Here is an 11961-nt window from a genome sequence, read left to right as displayed (position 1 = left end):
AAAAATTATAATATTCTACATCGATACCGTATTCTAAAGATACGATTAAAACTGAAACATTATTTTGTACGATATTTGCAACTATACAATGTTGGCTTAAAACTTAAAATCAATAAAAAAAATCTAGCATTGGACATTGTAATTTATATATATATATATATATAGTTAAACATAAATATTATATAGTTAAACAATTATAAAAGCGGGCTGTACGGGCGGTCGCCAGGGGCGCTAGCTTTGAAAGGGGCGCAAATTACTCTGAAGGGGGTCGCCATTTACTCCGAATGGGGGTGCCATTTGATTATATTTAACACAGTGACAGAAGTTTATATAAGCTAAGGTGACCAAACGTCCTACCCAAAAATGTTGTCCTCCTTGGAGGAAAATTTACAAAAAGACCTATTTTTGAGCTCCCGTTACAATTTTTTCTCCTTAAAAAATGTTTGGAGATGGTCTTTGAACAAAATTTTCGAAATGATTTATTTTAGCTCCCGCATCAATTTGACCTCCTCAAAAAAAAAATCCGTAACGTAGTTTGAGTGAACCTGCATATTCAAAGAGAGATGTGGATTAAGAAGGACCGTTCACGTGTACTTGCGCGATGAATAGAAAAAGATGACTGAATTAATCTATAATTGAAAAAATATATTAAATAGCCAACATCTTTTGGAACACATGACCATGGAAGTCATAGATAACCACTAATTTAGGGGGAATATCTATGAGGGGGGTAGGTGAGGGTATTTACACCCCAATTTAAATTTGGGCAAAAAATGCATGGCATTTAATGAAATACAATAAATTTTCTTAAAATCTAAATATTAAAATAATTACCACAGACTGACCAAATCCCCCCCGACCCACCCCCTTTCAAGAAATTCTTGGCTTATATCTCAAGTAAATTTAAAAAAACAGTCTCGAATCTATCCCAAAAATATTTTTTTTTAATATGTCATATCAGTGAAATCATATCGGAATAAATTTTCACCGGTAGATATATATTTTTACCTGTGAAAAAATAATGATGCTAGTAAAATTATACGATTTGAATTTTTCCATACGTAGTAATATATGCATTTACATATTTATCATTATTTTTTTACATGCCATGTATGTATAAATGTTACAGTGAATGTGTATTTTTCGGTGAAATTTTACTTTCACTAGTGAAATCCGAATACATTTTAGCCAGTAGATATGTTTCTACTAGAGAAAATATAATTGAACTGATGGACGCTAGTGAGCTTATATACTGCTTTAAAATGTCTATGAAACTCAATTTGACAGTTACGAAACATACATTTGCTGTTCAAACCCAATGCTAACCTACACAAATTAACCAAATCCAACTTTACCTAATGAAAGTTCTTAAATTAATTATATTTTTAGAAATTACAATAGCTCAAATACAAACTTAACCAATCTAACTTTCAGGGAAAATAAACGTAAGAAGGAGTTCAGACAGACGTCACATCTTGCATATTGCTGTATAGTTTGTCTGCACTATGTTTTAAAAATATGATAGCTATCCTTACCGATATTACTATGGAATTTTAAAATGAAAGTATTGGTCAAAGTATATTCAAACCGAATGTTTGTCAATAAGAGAGGGCAAAAACAATTATCACTTCTCAGAAGTCAAAAATTCATGTCAAAAGCAATTAAATCGTATCGGCGCCGTCATGATTTTATTGCTTTTGACGCGGATTTTTGACTTCTGAGAAGGGATAATTGTTTTTTGCGCTCTTCTATTGGTCAAAATTTGGTTTAGAATTGTTTCAGTAGATTGTCACTTATTGTAAGTCATAATATTAATATAAAAAGTCTTAATATGAACGCAAGATTACCGAGCGTTTCCACTGCGACGGCGACTGCACGATTTTATTTCTTTTGACGTGAATTCTAAACCGAAAGGTCATTTGCTCCCCCCTTTAATTTGACCAGAAAAATGCATCTCATATAGTGAAATACTATGAATTCTAATGAAATCGAGATACATATTAAAAAAACGTCCACTGACTGACCTGTCCCTCTGAAAAAAGCTGAAATGTGTCCCTGCAATTATATTTATTTTATTTTTACATTTACAAAATAATGATGTGAAGTGCGAAATATTGAGCTTGAAGATACAGCTGATAACTTAATAATGCATTAATTGCACACATTAATTGCATAGTGTTATTAACTAGTTTAGATGTATCCAATACTCATTATATGCAAGATTTTATTAAGAGTACCTACACTCAGGCACACGGAAATCGAAAGTTAAATTACAATATAGATATAATAGCACCATTATTTAATAATTCCATTTCGAATTAACTAATTTATCTATTTGAATTTACATTGTAATTGAAAAATTATATCAGTAAAGAAAAACAATATTATGTTATGTAAATATGTGTATATATTTTAAAATATCATTAAATCAATAAAATATTACATATTATATTTATCATTTGGCAATAATACTAATGTAACATTATGGTCTATTTGTTTGGATTTTTAGTTATTAGTCTTAAAATGGCATAGAACTTACTACAATTAATGAGATGTAAAAGTCAAATCAAGAAGATCCATAAGTTTTAAGTATAATAAAATTATTGTTTTTGGTCTTAATTAATTTTGTAAATAAAAACTTCTTAAAATTCAAATATTGTCACATTATCAACAAATTAATGTCAGAATAAAATAAAATATATCATATAAAATAAAGTGTATATATCAGAGATGTTTGTCATTAATTATACATAAAAATATATTTATAAAAATTATTGGCACTTTCAAATACATATAATAGTTTTAATGTGCGTATGATTTAAAATAATAGTCATTTAAATGTCACTGTATGATCACATAAAACTTACACAATATATTATATTTATATACATATACATAATTATATCTGATTTAAAAATTATTGTGTTTCATGACATGTGTACCAGACACTTGAAAACGGAATCTTAAAAAAACAAGGAACAAATTTTACATAATAAGTACCTAAAACAGTCTTTAACCAATATACATATGTTTGTCAGTTTGTACAGATTTGAGTTTATATTATTTACAATATCTAAAAAACTGATACTCTCTGATCCAAGAGATTCCACGATACCATTACAATACAAATAATTGACCATGCAATGATTAAAAATGCCCAAATTCTGTGCTTGAATGGGCTTTCATAATTATTTTGTATACTGGGTGGAAAAACTACATTACATTTTTTCCTGGCAGTCAATACTAGAAACGTTGGGATCAAATATTGGATACCAGTACCAGCAAACGATCCAGTAAAACTAACCAATTTTGTTATATCTTCGAAGAACATTGTTATAATCAACGGAGGGATTATGGCGATGAACGGGAATAGAATTCTCCTTAAAAATAGATTATATGATTCAATTCTAGACATATCTAACACCATACCTTGTATATTATTCCTAAGAGTTATTGCTAAAACGGGGAATGTGGTAGTCAATGTAAAAACTGGAAATAGGGTGAGAAAATATTCGAGGATTTTCAAAAACACGCCGCTGTCCGCAGTAGGTATGAAGTTTAGTGTATATAAATCTTTCAAGTCTTTAAACGCAAATATTCCCGTTAGAGCCAACAATAGATAAAAGATACCAATCAAACCAAAGTCTACACATAACGTAGGCCATAGACGTCTTTTTGATGTGATAGGGGCGACCATCCCCGGAAGCGAATGGTGACACATAAACGAATAAATACAAGCCCCGAACAATGCTGGAATCCCTCCCATATCGAACGCCGGTGGTTTACCTCTGGCACCATTTTTGGACAATGAAACGATCGCCAGCGTTATCATAATTCCAAAGGCTAAAAATATAAATCATAAAGTAATATGAAACCACATGAACCACTATCACATTGATACACGATTAAAGGAATTACTCACCGAGCCATCGCATTATTGTTGTAAATATTTGAAGGTGTTTTGTTTTTTGTACATTAAAAAACACAAATGGACCAAGTAGACATATAAAAGCAACCAAAATAATGCGATAACATTCCAATTTTGTGAACTGAGGACTTGAAATGTCAGCCGTCGTATTGAAACATGGCATGTCTTTGGGAATACTGGATTCGTTATAATTTTCCGATTGGTATGAACTAAAAAATAAAATTTAATCATGATACAAACAACATAAAATAATAAATATTAATCAAATGATAAATACCAAATTATGTCAACGGTGGACTTTCCGATGGCAGCTGAATATATACTCAAATCACCGTAAAGATAAATAATCATCGTTATATAAAAAGCTACTCTTCCCACTGGGTTGAAAAATAATTTCGTCATCTCTCCTAATTCTACTCGATTGTCTAAAGAATAATATTGGGAAGATATATTTACGAGGAGACTTTCTTGAGCCGTGTTTCCAACACGCATCGGCGTATTCTCATCTGAGCTATCCTCCGTTTCAGCTGCTTGTATTGACTATAGAAATAAATGACATAATTAGTATTCAAGCAATATTATAAATAAAATAAAATAATAAATAATCTCACAACTATTCTATTAGCCGGACACAAGGATTTGAATTTTAGAATTGCATTTGCGCAAGCCATTGTCTCTATCACATATGTTGCATTTATATAGCTAACGAAAGCTAAAAATATTATTGAAATTGTTCCTAAAGCCCATCCTGCTTTTGCGAATGCTGCAGGAAGAGTTAGCGCACCAGTTCCGACAATAATGTTGAAGATAAATATAAGGCCAATCTATAAAGTACAATATGAAAAAATACATAAAATAGATACTATGTGCACAATTTGTTTTATTATTTTTTTATAATCATATAGCACAATATATGTTGACTCAATTTTCAAATTTACCCATAACGAATATTGATTTTCTGTGTTAGTTTGAGGCATAGTGATGATTTTTAAAGAAAACTAGAACATCTTTGTTCTCGCCTAGCCTCTGACGTTTACGAATCCGTCACAATTGTTGACTTCCACTTTTTTAAATTAGGACACAACAACTTTTTATTCGGCCAGATATGGAAATTGCACAAAAAATAAAAATTGTATTTATAATATCAAAAAATATATCTATAATGCAATTCAAATACCTATTCATATTTTTTTCAAGAAACTGTAGCAACCATATCCTTAGATCATTAATATTATTTTTTTAACTGTTGCTCACTGCATTATCAGCAAAATAAATCTTAATATTATTATTACTTATTTTTTATTGAAGGGGTCAACGTTTGCATAAATATTTATCCGTAAACAAACGATTTATAAAAACAAAATATTAAAGTAGTTGCGTAAATTATGTTACTTTTTATAAAATTATTTATGTCACTAACATTTTTTTATCATCATTTATTTAATAAGATTTGTATATAATATTAAAAATATGTTTTATTGCGGATTGTAAAAAACTTCAATTGTATGTTGAAAAGGATATGCGTGTCATCTAGAAGTTCATGAAAGCGCATTAAAAATGGTCGATATTATTTAAAACAAATCATATAAATGCTGTATATTTTATTGAGATCCACAATAATGACAAAAATAGGTTTACAAAGCAGTGTTTTAACATTCACATTGGAATAAAAAATAGCATAATTAAAAATTATTAAAAAATTTAATACAGGATATATATAGATATTTCTTTACTTATTATAATAAGTTGTAAACTAATAAACAGAAAATGTCATGGAAAATACATACATGTGAATTTTAAAACATACATAGATATAGTAAATCCATCGATGAATCAAATTTATTTTTCATATATCAGTATTTAAATGTACATAAATAAGTGTAGTTTAATTATAATTAAATACATAAGTAAAGTCCTTGAATGATTGTAACAATTCAAAACACTAAACTATATCTAACTCAAATTTACTCTTTATTGCACACGTGCATGACAAGCATTTGTGCGACATCAGTTATAATATTAATACATTAGTGCACAAATCTCGTATGTACAATTTCATCTACTGTATCATATTGCACTCAGCTACAGCTAAACTAAACATACGTTTGCCCTGTTTGCTTCTCAACAATTAACAAAACGATTTGTAAATTGAAAATAAAAACTAAATTATTATATAACATGACTAGATAGATGTATTTATATATCGTCGGTTTAATTCTAACCTCGTGTATTTATTTTATTCAAACAAAAATATTTAACTTCTATTTCTCTCTCTTGTAAGTGAATTTAGTTTGTGAAAAGTTTATCTAACAATGATTGAAATTAACATTTGGATGAAATATTGAATGGAACATGAATATAAAAATGTGATATGCATGATTAAAACTAAGCCGACGCTATATAAAAAATTGTACTGACGAAGACGTCATATTTATTTAATTAATTAAGTTTGATTTTGTATAATCTAAAAATTGTTGTTAAAATTAACTGATGATGTTTTTTATGTATTTAATTTCAATATTGGCATGGAATGTTATGATTGAGTCAATTAAATGCTAAAGTAAATAGTATTTCACTATTGCAAAATTGTAAATACATATATAGTAACCTAATTAAGTTTCAATAACATAAAATAATTCGATATTTAAAAATGCGATACAATAGACATGTCATAATTGACCATAAATAAACTTAGATATAAATGCATACACACTTAAATTGATTATGTGAAGTAATTGACAAAATATAATTTTATAGCTATAAAATCACAAATTTAAAAATTACAAATTAAATTTAGTATTCTATTTAAATCATTAATTTTTCAATCAATAAATAGTATATTTTTAAATTATAACGAAAAACATTCGATTAAATGTACACGTAAAAATAGAAATAATAAAATTAATTCTGTATTATATTAAATAGTTAACATAAGTTATTTATATTACCACTCAATTTAAATTTTGTGGGCAGTGTATAAAACATTTAATTCTTCCTAATATTTATCAGGCACTAAAGAAATTGAGCTCAAAACTCTTCATTTATAAATTGATGCATTTTAAATCTTCATATAGCCTCGCAACACAAGGTAAAAAATTGTCATTATATATAAAATATACACAATATTCAGTATAATTAACAGCGACATTAATAATTTTTAATAAGATGTAAATTTAAGAGAATCAATATTTTCGTATAAAAAATCTTTGAATCTAAAGAAAATATTGCAGTTATACAAATAATATAAGAATTAATATATTTGTGTATATATCATATATAATATAATAATATAAATTATTAACTTAAAATGATGTTTTTATAAAAACTTAAAAATGGATTAAATATATATTGGCAAGTCTATGTAAAGAGTAAAGGCACTTTATCTATTATATTGCCATTTGAAGAAGAGACAAAAAATAAAGATTATTATATAAGAGGAAAAATAACTAAATGTTATAATTTCAAAAAATAATTTGTATACACAAGTAAATCATACGTTTATGTATGTATATCATCAATTGCCTAGTATTATTGTAAGTAATATTCATTGACAATATTATTCCTTTTCTTCTTCTATTAAATCAGATGAATCGTTTTGTATTTCTTCATTGATCGGTATAGGGAGTACGTTAGGTCTAAGCTGAACATTGTTCTGCTCCTCCAATCCTTTAATTTCAGTCACTAAATCTTTCAGTTGTTTTCGCAATTTCAAAGCTTTAATCCTAAGCTCTTTATCCTTTTCTCTAATTTTAGATATACGATCCAAAACAAGCCGTTGTTCAGTAAAATCAATAACCCATCGCAAATACAATTCTACACAAACAAATTAGTGATTAGTATATTTTTTTAATAGGAATATATAGTTCCATTAAATATCTTTACCTTCCCACAGTACTAAGCTCATCGGAGCTACAGATGGCCATATGATACCTTGATTAGGTTCATAAAGAGAACTAATAATAGTTTCCATAGCACCAGGCGTATTCAGATTAGACCAAAGACTAGTGGTTTGTTTGAATAAATTGATTTCATACCTTTCGCGTTCACAATTTCCTAAAAATGTACCTAAAAAAATATTTTATTATAAGTAGCTATTTAACAATCTACACGGTATAAAACTTACCATATTGACTAAAATAGGCATGTTCGAAAAATGTCACAAGTAAATCTTGTGTAAATTCAAAACTGCATGGAAACTGCTCTAAAAGCTGATGCAAGCAATCAAGAAACAGAAGAAAAGTTGGACTGACTCCTGGTGGCGCCACATTACTCAGCGAAGAGAATGAAGCTTTTCTTAAGCTGTTGTTTGTTGCTGTCGTACAGTAGCACGAATGAGCGTGACGATCAGAAAACGGATAACCAGCTTGAATCCATTCTCGCTCTATGAGAGCTTGTATTCTGTAACAAAAATATATAATAGATATGTTGTCCATTATAACATAAGTAAATGTAGATATTACCCTCTAATTGTTCTGCAATCCGGATTGATGATAACTTGAACCAAAGAACAAATAACAAGAGTGGAATCCATTCCTTTTGTGCCATGAACTAAAACAGGACTCGATTCCTAAAAAAGTATTAGAATTAAGTTTTATTTTTCTCAAGAGGAAGTAATTTAAATGAACTCACGTGTTCGAGGCATTGTGCTATGGTACAAGCAGTATTTAAAGCGTTTAAAATATGACCTAACCATCCACTGTTATCTAATTTAGTGAGCCATTTATCACAAGATATATCTTTATCATTGCACACTAAAAATGAATACCATATGCTATTATTTTTGTATGTATACATGATATATTATTAATAAAAAATTATATACCTTCCATAAGCTTTGTGAAGGAATCTAAGAGCTGTAAATTCGATATTTTGTCCATAGGCCTATTAACTTTACGCCATCGAGGATAATTGGAGTCTATTTCCATTCCACCGCCTTAATTCATAAACAAAACGATTTATGAAAACAAATATATAAATTTCTGCTTAAAACACGTTGAAATCCTCTCACGCAGATCCGCGTGATAGGCACGTGACATAAAACAGCGGGTGTCCGTGTCTTACTATGTATCAATTGTCGCTGGGCGTTGTTCTAGAATGTTGTTTTATTGTGCAGAGTTTTAAGAATAGATGTTTTTATTATAAATTGTGCGTGGTTTACATTATCACGATTTATTTTACCCAAAAATGGAAGCTTTACCCAAATTATTTCATTCTACACGAACACGAAAATTTGAGACAAATACACACAATGTTTCTCAGCTTTTTCAAGAAGAGGAATTACCTTATATTATGATAAAACTTGATGAAGATTTTAGTGAAAGTGATTTTGATACTGAAAATATGTCATCAGAGAATGAAGCTAGTGAGGATGAAGTTATGTAAGGAAACATATGTCAGATGATTCGATAAATAATTTTCTGTTGAAAGAGTACCATAATTTCGAGAATAGCTTGGGAGGCCAAAATGGACCCCCATTCGGAACGCTGGCGATTTTTCTCCCTTCCGTACGGGAAGGGTTAAAGGGTAAATATTATTATTATTATTAACAAAATATTACTTTTATCAAACCTTTTCCTTTTTGTAGAGTAACAAGGGCAGGACTCCTCAAATCGAATATAAAACCTTTTTTGTTAGGGCCTAGTACGGAATTCAATAGTTTCTCATCTGCTTTACATCTTTTATTTTGTGATCCAATTAGTGGTTGAGCGCAACGCATCAAAACTGCCTATTATGATAATAAAATGACAAATGTAACTTTATATAATAATACATGGTATATCATATGTGACCATACTCCATTCTCGTGTCGATAAGATAACACAGGAAATCGCCCTCCTTTTCTAAAATTAGCACTTGCAGCCACAGTTTCGTCATCAATATGCTTAGGGACAAGTACCGCTTGGGGATAAGTAGCACAAACATCAAAGTTGCGATTGAGCCACGAGAGTCTCCATTCATCGCCACTGATCAATTTGTTGTATTCCGATTCTGGCCTGTATAAAATGAATTAAAATAACACAAACGATAACAAATTAATAAAAAATTTCTTTCACCTGAATATATTCCATCCATCTTCTAAAATAGAATAAATAGGCTTATAAAAGAATGGATAGAGCAATCCCAAATCGGTCAATCCGCATAGATTTTCAAGCGATTGCACAACTTTGCTCAAGTCGGATGTTACCGATATATCCAGTTGCAGAATTCTCAGATCTTTACATTTTAATATTATAGAACCTCCATTAGCAACACCGTTGGGTCCTGGTTTATTGTCTTTGCGTTCGACCAGATCAATATTTTTATGTAACAGCTGTAAGTTAAATAGGCCAAGTTGGATTAAACTGTCGACCGTAATGATGTTTTTGACGATGTAAGAATGATGGTATAAATACCCATAGTTCTTGAACGCCTTCCTTCCTGGAGCTGAGGATCAGGTGGTGTCCGGTGATGCACAAAGTTCCGTCTATATCGTCGTGATGGGGTAGTTTAAGAGTGACGCCATCTAACTTGGGTATCAGGATTAATTCGACGAATTCCATTATGCCTTTTATGCGACCATATTGTTCGAGTCGCAACCCATCTGACAGCTGTCATTAGTTTCGTGCATAGCCTCTCTAAAAAGTGTTGCCAGTTTAGATCTAGGTTAGATAAATGTGTTGCCGATTTATAATAAATACATAATTTTAACGAAAAGAAATAATAAAATTATATCGAAATTCTCACTGTGTAGCTTATTTATATTTAAAAATATTGTAAACATATATAAAAATATAATAAAAATATTAAAATAATTATATTCATATGAAACATGTCTTAATATTTGTTAAATATATCGACACTACCCTCAGAAACCAATATTTATAAAGGGTCCCCGAGACGATCAATCGTCACGTGATTGACAGTCATTGATACGACCGATTGACCGTTTACAGAAGCAATTGAAGCGATTGACAATCGTTTCTACGTGATTGACGAAAATAATACAAATTTTGATTGACGGGACTGTGCGCCTACGTATTGAGATTGTTTTTAGTCTAGGGAGCGTTCGCATGAACGGCGGTTATTTTTTAATTTTCGATTGCAAGCATATTAGCGGAATTGTCATAAGTTTGACCGTGACAATATTTTAAATCAAAAGAAAAATTATTTAATGTTTTCAATACTTCTAAATCAGAGATGCACAGACTTGTTAAAACTATGCCGCATGCGGCATGCCGCTAAAAAATAATGTTGTTTATTAACTGAGTTAAACAAAAAAACATTATTACACATCATATAAACTACACATTATATAATATATAAAACACACAAAAGTAAAATATTTAAAAAAGAACTAACTTTTCTTTAAAAAAAAAACAATTTGATGGATGACATTCCATTGACTTGACAGTTTTTTTAATATCTGATTCAACTATTGTTCTGGATTATGGATTTTAAATTTTCATTTGTCAAACAGTTTTTATTTTTCGATTTATTAATTTTCATAATTGAAAAAGTTTGTTTACAAATATATGTTGAACCGAAGATGTTGCGCATTTAAGTACATTATCAACTAAAATTTATAATTATTTTTATCAACGCAGCGATAGAAATTTAGCAAATCTACAGAATATTTATGGAGCTAATTGATATTATGGCCTTCAATGCCTATTAGTTATGGATCCATAAATATTTTAAGTAACGAGTCAATGGTCCCTTTACGACAACCTTTTGATATGAGATAGGATATTTCAAAATATATTTCCGTTGCGATTTCTAAATCTTAAGCATTTTTTGTAAACATAGTTTTTTGTATTGTCAATTCTCGTTTCAAATATATACTTTTTTTGTCTACGCATTTTCTTAAATAGTTTTGTAAACGTGGAATGTAGGCTTGCATAAAGTCTTTTTACATTGTATTATTTTGGAACTGCTATAGCATGTTTGCAAATTAATCAAACAATATTATTAAGCGATTGCACAAAAAAATATTTATCTGTCCATTTATCCTGAAACTTCCTATTCATCCTTTACTTTGCGTTTTCTGTTTGGTC

General features: G+C 29.4%; 2 protein-coding genes across 2 annotated transcripts; both read right to left on the bottom strand.

Annotated features, from left to right (window-relative positions):
* Window positions 1-2387: 2387 nt before the first annotated feature.
* On the bottom strand, window positions 2388-4980 carry LOC148230882 (putative sodium-coupled neutral amino acid transporter 12). The gene is made up of 5 exons (XM_088194694.1): window positions 4867-4980; window positions 4540-4752; window positions 4206-4468; window positions 3923-4137; window positions 2388-3843 (listed from the first exon to the last, which is right to left on the bottom strand). Exons 1-5 carry the CDS (start codon window positions 4903-4905, stop codon window positions 3074-3076), a joined length of 1500 nt encoding a protein of 499 aa, XP_088050820.1. The 5' UTR covers window positions 4906-4980; the 3' UTR covers window positions 2388-3073.
* Window positions 4981-7359: 2379 nt separating this feature from the next.
* LOC148230881 (myotubularin-related protein 9) lies at window positions 7360-10562 on the bottom strand. Its single transcript, XM_088194693.1, has 10 exons — window positions 10321-10562; window positions 9982-10238; window positions 9723-9921; window positions 9497-9653; window positions 8751-8861; window positions 8558-8679; window positions 8389-8495; window positions 8052-8326; window positions 7811-7993; window positions 7360-7741 (listed from the first exon to the last, which is right to left on the bottom strand). Exons 1-10 carry the CDS (start codon window positions 10465-10467, stop codon window positions 7485-7487), a joined length of 1815 nt encoding a protein of 604 aa, XP_088050819.1. The 5' UTR covers window positions 10468-10562; the 3' UTR covers window positions 7360-7484.
* Between the last annotated feature and the right edge of the window lie 1399 nt (window positions 10563-11961).

The sequence above is a fragment of the Plectrocnemia conspersa genome, unplaced genomic scaffold (genome assembly GCF_051122295.1).
Source record: "Plectrocnemia conspersa isolate PC_06_02 unplaced genomic scaffold, ASM5112229v1 ptg000010l, whole genome shotgun sequence".
NCBI lineage: Eukaryota > Metazoa > Arthropoda > Insecta > Trichoptera > Polycentropodidae > Plectrocnemia > Plectrocnemia conspersa.
Note: the sequence above shows the minus strand (reverse complement) of the source record. Positions and strands in the feature narration are given on the sequence as shown.

Bases quoted from the DNA above. Each gene is read 5' to 3' on its own strand.
- LOC148230882 (XM_088194694.1), bottom strand. From the start codon at position 4,905: ATGCCTCAAACTAACACAGAAAATCAATATTCGTTATGG. The intron at 4,138-4,205 runs GTATTTATCATT...TTTATTTTTTAG, and splicing joins TCCACCGTTGACATAATTTG to TTCATACCAATCGGAAAATT. The intron at 3,844-3,922 runs GTGAGTAATTCC...TTATATTTTTAG, and splicing joins AACAATAATGCGATGGCTCG to CCTTTGGAATTATGATAACG.
- LOC148230881 (XM_088194693.1), bottom strand. From the start codon at position 10,467: ATGGAATTCGTCGAATTAATCCTGATACCCAAGTTAGATGGCGTCACT. The intron at 8,862-9,496 runs GTTTGATAAAAG...TTATGAATTAAG, and splicing joins TACTCTACAAAAAGGAAAAG to GCGGTGGAATGGAAATAGAC. The intron at 7,994-8,051 runs GTAAGTTTTATA...ATATTTTTTTAG, and splicing joins TGCCTATTTTAGTCAATATG to GTACATTTTTAGGAAATTGT.